This window comes from Nicotiana tabacum, chromosome 18 (assembly GCF_000715075.1).
Source record: "Nicotiana tabacum cultivar K326 chromosome 18, ASM71507v2, whole genome shotgun sequence".
NCBI lineage: Eukaryota > Viridiplantae > Streptophyta > Magnoliopsida > Solanales > Solanaceae > Nicotiana > Nicotiana tabacum.
In genome coordinates, this window is record NC_134097.1 from 57,745,551 (window position 1) to 57,757,721 (window position 12,171).

The 12,171-nt window shown below is 35.5% G+C and overlaps 1 protein-coding gene across 1 annotated transcript; it reads left to right on the forward strand.

Moving 5' to 3' along the window:
* The first annotated feature begins 1,946 nt into the window (after positions 1 to 1,946).
* Positions 1,947 to 8,701, forward strand: LOC107813123 (uncharacterized). The gene is made up of 7 exons (XM_016638338.2): positions 1,947 to 2,344; positions 6,181 to 6,291; positions 6,530 to 6,628; positions 6,730 to 6,840; positions 6,915 to 7,218; positions 7,559 to 7,698; positions 7,785 to 8,701. The coding sequence occupies exons 1-7, from the start codon at positions 2,207 to 2,209 to the stop codon at positions 8,319 to 8,321; spliced, it is 1,440 nt and encodes a 479-aa protein (XP_016493824.1). The 5' UTR covers positions 1,947 to 2,206; the 3' UTR covers positions 8,322 to 8,701.
* The last annotated feature ends 3,470 nt before the right edge of the window (positions 8,702 to 12,171 follow it).

A 12,171-nucleotide genomic window follows, 5' to 3' on the forward strand; every position in this document is an offset into this window, starting at 1 on the left:
AACACATAGAAACTATAATGAAACTCAAGAAATTCTAAAATCACAACCACTCGTTCGATTCCTACCAAATAGTGGCGGATGCAGGATCTCTAGGAAGGGGGTTCAGAAATTTTTTATGTAGCTAGTAGGAATTGAACCTATGGCCTTATGAAGGTTTTGAACCCCCTTGACCACTAAACTACACTTTTGGGTTGTGTTAAGAAAGTTCAAAACTTAATATATAGAAGTAACAAACAGATTTTGCCTTATATATACAGTGTAATTTTTCGGCGGAAGGGGGTTCCCTAAATCTGCCACTGCTACCAAACTAACTCGGAATGACACCAAACTTAGCACATAAGTTTCAAACGATAAAATGGATCTATTCTAAGCCTGAAATCAAAATCCAAACCCGATATCCATAAAATCAACCCACAGTGAAGCTTAGGAAAATTCTAAACCTTCAAATTGCCAACTTTCGGCAAAAAGAGCCAATTCATCCTAGGGACCTCCGATTCAATTCCGGGCATATGCCTAAGTCCAAAAGCACTATTCGAATCTATTAGAACCATCAAAATATCGTTCCAGGGTCGTTTTCACAAAAAGTCAAACCTCGGCCAACACTTCTAACCTAAGCTTCCAAATCAAGAACCAAGTATTCTAAATCAACCAAAAACCTTCCCGAAACCAAATCAACCATCCCCAAAGTCAAATAACCACAAATACACATACGAGAAACTTCAAAAGAGAAAACATGAAAAAAAAATACATAAAACGACCGATCGGGTCATCACACTACAAAAAGAGCAAAACATTTTGAAAATCTTGTCTTACATGTTGAGTTTCTAGATTTTTTTTTTCCCGAGCAACCAACATTCAACACTCATATCTACTTGGTCCAATATCAATTTTTTTACAATATAGCGCTGAAAAATTATCTAAAGAAAAATTTGACTTTTCCTAAATTTTAACCTTGGAAAAAATACATATATAACATGCTCTAATACCAGTGAAGGAAGAACTTGGTGACTTATGTAGAATTAAATACACCTTCTTCTATGGTCGGTTGTTTGTTGTCATTCGGAGTGGCAAATGAGCGGGTCGGGTCGGATATGGTTCGAATCGTGGTTCGGATCGAAAACGGGTAATGAAAAAATGGATAATTTATCCGACTCTATCCATATTTAATATGGATAAAAAACGGGTTAACCGGCGGGTAATATGGATAACCATATTATCCATGACTTCTTGCATATGATCACTTTTGGGAAAATTCTTAGTCTCATAATTTGATGAACCCCCAATTTGAGGCTTTACAAATATAAAAGCTAGACCCATTGATTATCCATTGGTTATCTATTTTCTAAATGTATAATATGATTCTTATCCATATTTGACCCATTTTTAAAAAGTTCATTATCCAACCCATTTTTAGTGGATAATATGAGTGGTTAACTGTTTTCTCTTAACTATGTATCTTTGTGATTTTTTTCGCAAGATCACTTGTAGAGTCTTTTAAAATTTTCACACAAACACTCTTTAATCTAGAGAATCTCACTCCTAAATTTAATGTATGAATATCCTCCAGTTACTCCCTTTTATAAAAGAATTATGTGACTCTGACATTTTTAACTCCCACTTTATTAAAAACTAGTGTAGTTACAACTTACTTATTCATGAACTTGGTAAATTATGAATTACCAATCATAATTTGTGTATATGATAGATGCATTAAATCATATAAACTTAATTTGATTAAATAATAAACTATAATATATATATAAATTAAATAATACAATTAAGTACTCTCTCCATTTTGTTTTAACTGACATAGTTCAAAGTACGAGGGCCAAACTAACGAAAATTTGAGCATAATATCTTCAAATTTCTAAAAAATTAATTTAACATATTTAAAAAATATAAGAAAATTACTATAAAGTATAATAATTAATAATTTAAAATCTTTTGTCACATAAACTGGAAACTGGGGAGGAAATGGACTATAGCCTATAGGTCATCACACGGTAAGGTGCAAGATGAATGGATACAAGCAGGAATGGAAGCCAACTAAGACAGCCGACAACCAGCCTAGATTTGGAAATATTCTTACCACGCTGTCACCGTGGCTTATTTGTAGATAATTCCCCTGAAACCCAAATCCACCGACGGCCTATCTTCCCCCTTCCCTTCTTCTTTCTGCCGGAGATAGGAAAAATACGACAAGAAAATGCAGAGGTCACGAGATCAACGGTCAAGATCCTCTAGATCCACAACCATTCACGGGTTCGCTCAATCTGGGGATCTACTTGCCTTTCAAAAGCTGCTTTCCGGAAACCCTTCTCTTCTCAATGAACGTAACCCAGTTGTACGATCTCCTTCCTTACCTTTTTCTTCTTCTTTTTATTTTTATTTTTTTTTGTCATTGTTTCTGTTTTTTTTTTTAATTTTGTGTATGAATTCGCTTGCATAAATGAAAATGTGTGTTTGCGGATCCAGTTTTGGGCCAAACAAAATGTGGGTTCTTGGGAACTACTCTGTTATACAATCTGGTTTGTGGTTTATGCGTTCATTTGCCAATTCCCCATATCCGATTATGTACACTAACAAAAATAACATATCCAATATAATCCCATATAGTGTAGTCTGGGAAGGGTAGTGTGTATGCAAACCTTATCCCTACCTGGGGAGATAGAGAGTCCAATAGACCCTCAGCTCCGATTATGTACCCTAATATGCAACAATATTTCTGACTGTATGGCCCGTAATATACTCCAACACAGTATCTGCTTTTAATGTTATGTATAAAACGCGTTAAAGCACTTGGGAACTGTCTCCTCCACAACAGTTTATTTCCTTGGGAAGATGCTTACCGAATTAGTTAACAAGAGAGTATATTGGAAAGGGAAAATTAGTCAAATCACAACTTTGTCATTAATAATAAATACTCGTCCGTTTCAATTTATATGAACTTATTTGACCGGCATGAAGTTTAAGAAAAAAGAGACAGACTTTTGAACTTATGGTGTAAAATGAGGCACATTATTTTGTGTGACTATAAATTATTGCATAAAGATAAATTGTTGCCAAATATCAAAAGGGGCACGAACTAAAAAGAGAATAGGTTTACATAAATTGAAACGGAGGGAATATGTTAAATGAATTGTTATTAAAAGAACAAGGGAGGTTATCATATTATGGTAAACTGTAAGAAAGGTTAGTGTTATGAAGCCAAACGTGGGAGATGTCTGGGAAATTATCCCTAAAGAAATGGTCTGATGATGGCAATAGGCACGTGAAAAAGTGTATATCTCTTATTCAATTTCTCCGAGTTCATTATCTGCAGTGCCAATGATCAGACATCAAAGTGGCAGTCCACTTCACTAACAACTAGAATTTTAGCAGATTGATCTTGTTCACCTTTTGGATTGATGGGTAGTTTTTTTCTCAGCATTAGCACTAAAGTAGGGATGACAATTTGAGCCCAAACCCATCTAACTCGCCCAACTAGCCCAAAGATTAATGGGTTGGACTACAAACATTTTAGCTCATGGGTCAATTTGGGTTGAACCCAAGTTAACCCATTATTTTTTATAGCCCATTCTGACCCATTTAACAACCCAAATACAACCCATGAAACTCACCCAAAACAAAGGATCTCAACCAAACTTATCTAGAAATTTACTTAGTTGCCCCAATTTTATTTATTTATTTATTATTTATTTTTTGTATTTTTAATTTTCTGTTCTTTTGTTTTTCTACACCACCCACCCTACCCCCATCCCCCATCTAACCCAACTAGCCTAGAGATTAATGGGTTGGACTACAAACATTTTAGCTCATTGGTCAATTTGGTTTGAGCCCAAGTTAACCCATTATTTTTATATCCCATTCTGACCCATTTAACAACCCATGAAACTCATTCAAAACAAAGGATCTCAATCCAACTTATCTAGAAATTTACTTAGTTGCCCCAATTTTATTTATTTATTTATTTATTTATTTTTAATTTTCTGTTATTTTGTTTTTCTACCCCCCACCCAAAACTGCCCAAAAAATTTTTTACTTTTTTTTTTGTATTTTCAATTTTTTTGTTTTTCTGCGCCACCCAACCCCCCTCCCCCCGCGCAAAACCCCTAAAAAAATTTCACTTTTTTTTTTGTATTTTTAATTTTTTTTTAAATTTTTCTACACCACCCACCCTACCCCTACCCTCCCACCCCCCCCCCCCCCCCGGCGCAAACCCCCTCAAATTTTTTTTTTCTTTTTTTTTGTATTTTTTATTTTTCTGCATCAGCCCCCCCCCCCCCCCCCCCCCCCCCCCCCCCGCGCGCGAAACACTTTCATTTTTTTTTTACTTTTTTTTATAATTTCAATTTTCTGTTTTATATTTTTTCGTTTTTCTGCACCACCCACCCCCACCCATAAAATATTTTTCAACTTACACATTTTAAGGTAAAAGGTTTTTTTTATGCAAGATGAACATGATTCTAAAACATGGGTCAAATTGGGCGTGTTGGGTTATGACCCATTGTTTAGCCCATCTTAACCCAAATACAGTTTGGGCTGGGTTGGGCAATGACCCATTTATTACCTAACCCATCTTGACCCGCCCAAATTCAGTCCAACTCGCCCATTTGCCACCCCTACACTGAAGTTATGGATACGACCTATTCAGTTAGATAAAGCATGCTGTAAAAAATGTACTACTGAATTCTAGAGTAGAATGTCTTTTTCCAGAAATAGAAATATCTTGGCTAGCTATGAACCATTGATTTCCTCAACTACGCAGCATTAGTAGTCCTATCATTGCTACCTCTACCTGAATTGCCTGTAAAAATCATAGGAACACTAGGTCACCACTGTTATATAGGTATGCTTGTTGGAAAAAGAGTGATTGTTTGGTTGTTATAACCAAAAAGAGAAAATGAAAAAGTGAAAAACTCAGAATTAATTATGTTAAGATTTTAATGTAGATGTGTTATCTTTTGGTGGCTCTGTGACTCTTATAGCCTGTTTGGCCAAGCTGGAGAAAATTGCTTCTCTCCAAAAGTGCTTTTGAAAAAAGTACTTTTGGAGAGAAGCAGTTTGTGTTTGACTAATCAGTCTGAAAAGCACTTTTGAGAAATAATTTGTGTTTGGCCAAGCTTTTTAGAAATTGCTTTTATGTGTCAAATTACGAATAATGACATGAATAGATTTACTTCATAATTAATATTATAAGTAAATAAATAATATCAAAATTTTGTTATTACATGCAATAATTAAAAAAAATTCATTTTATTTAAGTAAAATATGAAAATAAAATTAAAAGGTACTTAATTCTTTTAATATAAGTTAAATATATTAAAATTCCTTCAACAAATATAAAAGCATTCACCCCTAAAGTCACTATATATTAGAAAGTTTTCCTAAAAATAAGAAGAAATATTTATAAATTAATATCCTAAGTATTAGGTTTAAGGGTTATTTTGGTATATACTATATTTTGTTAAGGGTATATTAGGTAAGAAGAAAAGCCAAAACTGCTTCTGCTTCTGCTTTTGAAAAGAAGCTACTTTTTTCTGCTTCTCTCAAACTGCTTCTGCTTCTTCCCAAAAACACTTTTTTTTCCCAAATAAGCTTGGCCAAACACCTCAAATTAGGAAAAAAAAGTGCTTTTGGGAAAACAAGCACTTTTTTTCTCTTGAGAAGCTTGGCCAAACAGGCTATTAATGTCTATGCTACCAAGTTTTTCTAAATGAGTATATTGATTTTTCTTCCAGATGTGGACCATCTGTTAGTCTTTAATATCTGGTCTCCTACACCCTTTTGACATTTTGATTGCGGAGGTGGAGATATTTCTTGTTTTGGAGGTGCTTTTGCGTCTAAAGTAGATGACTATTGTTCTCTTGATTGGAAAAAAAGATTACTGGTATGATATATTTGAATTATTATATTGTCAATGTGACTTCGTCTCTGATATCTAATCCTCTTTAAAGAGGATAATATATTATCTTTGACTTTTAATCTTCTGGGCTTTTAAGTTTTCATATAAATGTCCTAGAATGAAAGAATAAAACAAGGGGATTCATGTTTCAAAACAGTTACAAGGGTAACTATATGTAACTTTTATTTGATCATAGTCTTTTGTCAGAGCAAGATTACCCAAGTTTTTGCGGAAAGCACTTTCTTTATGTAATTTCCAATTTATCGGGGGTGCAGATGGTGCAGACACCACTTCATGTTGCTGCTGGTTACAATAATGTTGAAATACTCAAGTTTTTGCTTGGTTGGTCTGGGCCAGAAAAGTTGGAGATGGAAGCCAAGAATATGGTATGTGCATCATTCTATTAATTGAGTATTTTTCACTTTACTGCTTATTGTTTCTGCTTGTGGAGCCGGGGGTCTTATCGGAAACAACGTCTCTACCTTCACAGGGTAGGGGGTAAGGTTTGCGTACACTCTACCCTCCCCAGACCGCTGTGTGGATTACACAGGGTTTGTTGTTATTGTTGTGGAGTATTTTTCACATTGTCAGTTGTAACAAATGGACTTATTTTGTGTATTGCAGTATGGAGAGACCCCATTGCACATGGCAGCCAAGAATGGTAGTAATGAAGCTGTAAAGATGCTTCTTGCTCATGGTGCTCTCGTTGAAGCGAAAGCAAATGTGTGTATTCGTACTGCTTTGGTTATGATTGAGCTTGAACATGGCTTTTTTTTTTCTTTTTCTATTATTTGATTTCTCACTTTTCTGTGGCTGTCTTGCAGAATGGGATGAGTCCATTGCATCTTGCTGTTTGGCACTCTCTACGAGCTGAAGACTGTTCCACAGTCAAGACATTGTTAGAGCATGATGCTAATTGTAGTGCTGAAGACAATGTATTATAGAGTATTTTTCAATGATTTTGAGTTCTTTTTATGACCGTTACTAATTGTAGGTATATGGAATGCAGGAGGGCATGACTCCAATAAATCATCTCTCTCAAGGACCGGGCAATGAAAAATTGCACGAACTTCTTAATTGGCATCTTGAGGAACAAAGGAAACGTAAAGCTATTGAAGCATGCGGCCAGACAAAAGCAAAAATGGATGAACTTGAAAATGAATTGTCTAAAATAGTGGGCTTACATGAGCTTAAGCAGCAACTCCGGAAATGGGCAAAGGGGATGCTCTTGGATGAGAGGCGTCAGGCGCTAGGACTTAAAGTTGGTGCAAGAAGACCACCTCATATGGCTTTTCTTGGAAACCCTGGTACAGGTAATCATGGTTATGTCATTGCATTTAAAACATAGAGTTTGAGCCGTACATTCTAAAGCATCAGTCATCAAACGGAGCAACTCGTCTATTCAATACTGCATAATGCTTTGTCTCAATTATCATATCTCAAAGACCAGATGCATAATCATTAAGAGACAAATGTTTAGGTTCACTAAATCATAAAAGAAAATAGATACCATGTTAATTGTGGTTATGTTACTAATGGTTTTCATTGTCGTATTGGCTCGATTTTTTGGCCAGACGTATTTATTGTTCTGCTCAAGTATTTGATGAATATCGTCCAGGTTGATTTCTTATACATCTGTGATATACTATATAGGTAAAACTATGGTTGCTAGGATTCTTGGTAAGTTACTTCATATGGTAGGGATTCTTCCAACTGAAAAGGTGACGGAAGTGCAGAGAACAGATCTGGTTGGTGAATTTGTTGGTCATACAGGACCAAAGACGAGGAGAAAGGTACACTTCTGTGATTCTGAAGTTTTTGATATTTTGCTCCTATAAATTTGGATCACATGTGAACGAGTACCTGAACTTATCTGCAGATCCAAGAAGCTGAAGGGGGAATTCTTTTTGTTGATGAAGCCTATCGGTTAATACCTATGCAGAAGTCAGATGATAAGGATTATGGTTTGGAAGCGCTAGAGGAGATAATGTCTGTCATGGACAGTGGAAAAATTGTGGTCATTTTTGCAGGCTATAGTGAACCAATGAAGCGTGTAATCTCCTCTAATGAAGGCTTTTGTAGAAGAGTTACGAAGTTCTTTCATTTTGAAAACTTTAGTTCGAAGGACCTAGCTCAAATTCTTCATCTTAAAATGACTAATCAAGCTGAGAGCAGCTTGTTATACGGATTTAAGTTGAATCATTCATGTAGTGTTGATGCTGTTGCAACGCTTATCGGGGAAGAAACCACTGAAAAGCTGCGCAAGGAGATGAATGGAGGTCTAGTGGATCCAATGCTGGTTAATGCAAGAGAAAATTTGGATTTGAGACTCACTTTTGACTGTACAGACTCAGATGAATTACTTACAATCACATTAGAGGATTTAAGAGCTGGTTTGCAATTGCTGTCTCAATGAATGGAACAAGTAGGAGGGCAGCAGAAGTTATGACTTGATTTGCTGGGGAAGGAAGAAGCATAGAGATCTTGACATATTTTGGTATCGAAAAAGATCTTATTTAGATCTTTTAATCTCAGGCGTCCTTTCTCCATGGATGACTTCCTCATGATTTTTACTGATTCACATATTGGAAGCCTGTTGTAATTAGTTCCATTGAATTTATTTATGCTCTATACGATCTTACCACATTCTTTATTGTGTTTACTAAATTCTTTATGTTGTTTGTTTATAGGTAGGCTAGACCGTAGCAAGTTAGGTAAAAACTTGTGCGGAGCTACGTTAATTGATTGTGTTGTTCGTATTATTTGATGAGAATATGTAATTTTCAATTGATGGTAGTTCGTGCATTTTTCATCAGTTCCGGTTATTTTGAGTTCTAGTATATCGTTGTGTGACTTGAAACCTCGAGTAGATTTATACGATGTTTTATGGCTTGCATGTATAGTTGGTTCCGGTTCTGAGAGGTTTAGGAATGATTTGAAACACTTGGTTTGCAACTAGAGGCTTTAAGTTTAAGATAAGAAGAGTTAACCAAAGTCAACATTATGGGTAAACAATCTCTGATTCATGATTTGAAGGTCCCAATAAGTTCATATAATAATTTAGGACTTGTATGTATGTTTGGTTCTAGCCTCGGGCGGACCCGAGTTAATTCCATACTTCTAGTCGAAAGTTGGAATTCATGAACTTACCAGAGTTTCATAATTTGAATTGCAGAGAATACAGATTTGTTAGGATGATTGAACGGGGTCTCGAGGGGCTCGGGTGAATTTCGGAGTATTTTACATTGAGTTTGGATTGCTAGTTTTTTGATGCACAACAGTGCATCACGATCGCGGAGCTACGTCTCGCGATTATGTACAAGAGATTTGGGGCCAGGGGCTATATGTTTAGCGATGCGTGGTGGGTCTCGCGATCGCATAGGGAAGGCTGGCAGTGATTCACGATCATGTGGTCTCTAATGCGATCGCGTAGAAGGTTTGGACGGAGGTGAAGTATGTTTCGCGATTGCGATCGAGGATTTATGGCAGAGGACTTCTGTTCCGCGATCGCGAGGGTGATGGTCGCGATCACATAGAGTAAAATGTCGGTATGGGTATTTGTCCATATTTTCGGGTTTAATTTATTTTCACCATTTTGAGACCTACACTTTGGGAGGAGAATATGTTTTAGGAGATTTTTACCCCAATCTTTAGGGTGAGTAATTCTTACTTGGTTATGATTATATAAGGCTGTATTGTGGGCCAGGCCCGGGCCTAAATAGGCTAAACGGGCTGGGCCAAACGGTCCCGAGTTCTGGCGGTCCCGGGCTTAGCGGTCCTGGAGGGTGGAACCGGCCCACTACGGGCCTGAGCCCACATGGTCCCGGGCTAAATGGGCCGGGCCCACGGGCCTAAACGGGCTAAACGGGCCTAAGTGTTCCGGGCTATTTTTTTTGAATTTTTTTTATCTAAAGCTAAGCAATATATGTGTGTGTATATATATATATATATGTGTGTGTGTGTGTGTGTGTGTGTATATATATATATATAATTTACAAAAAAATGTCTTAAATAATTTTTTTTTAAAAAAAATAGTCAAGGCCCGTTTCTTCTTTATTTTAACAGTACAACACAAACACAAACATAGAAACTTAAAATAACTTAAATTCAGTACAACTAATGAAAACACATGACATGGGGAACATAAAGATAAACTACTAGGCTCAACACATACATGTCATTGTTTAATCACGACCGCCTAGTATTCTCTGCTCCAACCACTTAAATTTGTCTTCCAACTTATTTTTTTCTTTTTCCACCTCTTTAAGTTTCTCCTTCAATTCCGCAACTTCTTGTTTGCATTGTCGCTCTCTTTCCCACTGCTTCAAACACAAACAATGAAGATACTCCAACTTTTCTTTATAGTATTCCTGCTGACAGGGTTCATCAATCCATACCTCAAAATTGCAAATAGGTTCGTCGGGAACCCTATAAAACTTGTTCATGCACGCCCAGTAGCAGCGTCCAACTTCACCATCATCCTAACAGTATTGCATCATGCATTTTTTGTCGCACTCACACCTTGGCACTTAAAGGGGTTCAGACATTTGTTAAAGCGTAAAGAAAAACTTGAAGACAACACATAAAAAATAGTCCACCACCACCTATACATATTCACTTTTTCTGAAATGAAACAGTTTTTTTGCAGCCGGTCAACTTTTCAGACCGACAAGACAACACAGAATTTATGCTATTAAGTTGATTTGAGACATTTTGTGTTAAATTATATAGCTTGTATATATATTTTATAGCTAACGTTATATCGAAATTCGAATATAGCTTATATACTATACACTTAGTAGTTAGTATATTGCCGTATATAGTATATTGCCTTATATAAGATTGTATACATTAGCTATATTAAGACGTATATATATATTAAGATGAACTCGGTATCAAAGCTACAAATTAAAGTTTACATTTAATACTTCAAATTAAAGTTCAATGCCTTCAACATAATACTTCAAATTAATCTAACAAACTAAAACATTAAGCATAATACGTCTAATAATTTTAAATAACACAAATTGTCTCAAATCAACTTAAAATCTTAAATACGAATGTCTGGAGAACACGCAAGACAACTCTTTATATGCCTCCTTAAACTACCAAAATTAAATACGAGTTGTTGTTTCTTTAATTATTCTTGTCCTTTAATGTTTCCAAAGGGATTAGCTAACCCTAGGACTCGCCCATTAACTCCAAATTAATTTTGGAAAAGATAATTTGTGGTTGGAAAAGATTAATTAACAAGAACTTGAGGTTTTAACCCTCATTTTATAGATTCTACCTAGGGATAGGATTGAACTACTTGTAGCCATTCCCGGTGTGCTTAATCTCTTAATTGTTTTAGGGATAATTCAATTAGGAAGTCTTGTTAGTCTTTGGAAGAAGCTAATATAGAATTATTATCCATGACTAATTAACATAAACTCGCTCATATTTGTAAAATCGTGAAATGTATTGGATCGTTACTTGAGTGTAATTCCCGATGCAACCATACTTGTAGCCATTGATCCTTTTACTTTCTTTCTAAGTTAGTTTACATTTCCGCATTTAAGTATAAAACATTTTCTAAACCAAAATCTAAGTGTTTGGCATTGCGCGATAAGTGATAATTCTCTTACATTCCGAATCGCCTACATATTGTTCTCTGTGAAATTTGACCTCGACTCATAGTTGGGTAACTTATATTGCATGCAACCGTGTCAAACTCCGGAGGTGCGGATCCTGCCCAAAATCTAATCAAAAGCCTATAAGGCCTGATGCAACGTGCAACCCGATACACAATAATAATAAAGCCAATAAGGCCTGCTGTAGTGTGTAGCCCGATCCACAATAATAATAATAATAATAATAATAATAATATTACTATAATAATAATAATAAATAACAATAAGAATAACAACAACAATAACAATAAAAACAATAATAACAATAACAATAACAATAACAACAACAGTAACAATAAGAATAACAGTAACAACAACAACAAAAACAACAACAACAACAACAACAATAATAATAATAATAATAATAATAATAATAATAATAATAATAATAATAATAATAATAATAATAATAATAATAATAATAATAATAACCCGATCCACAACAACACTCTCAACTTGGCTCAACGACCCATCTCAGTCATCAACCTCTTAAGTCTCAAGGGCTCACAATCTCATATCACTCAGCCCAACAACTCCACATATGGAAAAATAATGATAACATGTGATGTAGCGATGAATGATGAACAAAGACTG

Bases quoted from the DNA above. Each gene is read 5' to 3' on its own strand.
- LOC107813123 (XM_016638338.2), top strand. From the start codon at position 2,207: ATGCAGAGGTCACGAGATCAACGGTCAAGATCCTCTAGATCCACAACC. The intron at 2,345-6,180 runs GTACGATCTCCT...TCGGGGGTGCAG, and splicing joins TCAATGAACGTAACCCAGTT to ATGGTGCAGACACCACTTCA. The intron at 6,629-6,729 runs GTGTGTATTCGT...GCTGTCTTGCAG, and splicing joins TCGTTGAAGCGAAAGCAAAT to AATGGGATGAGTCCATTGCA.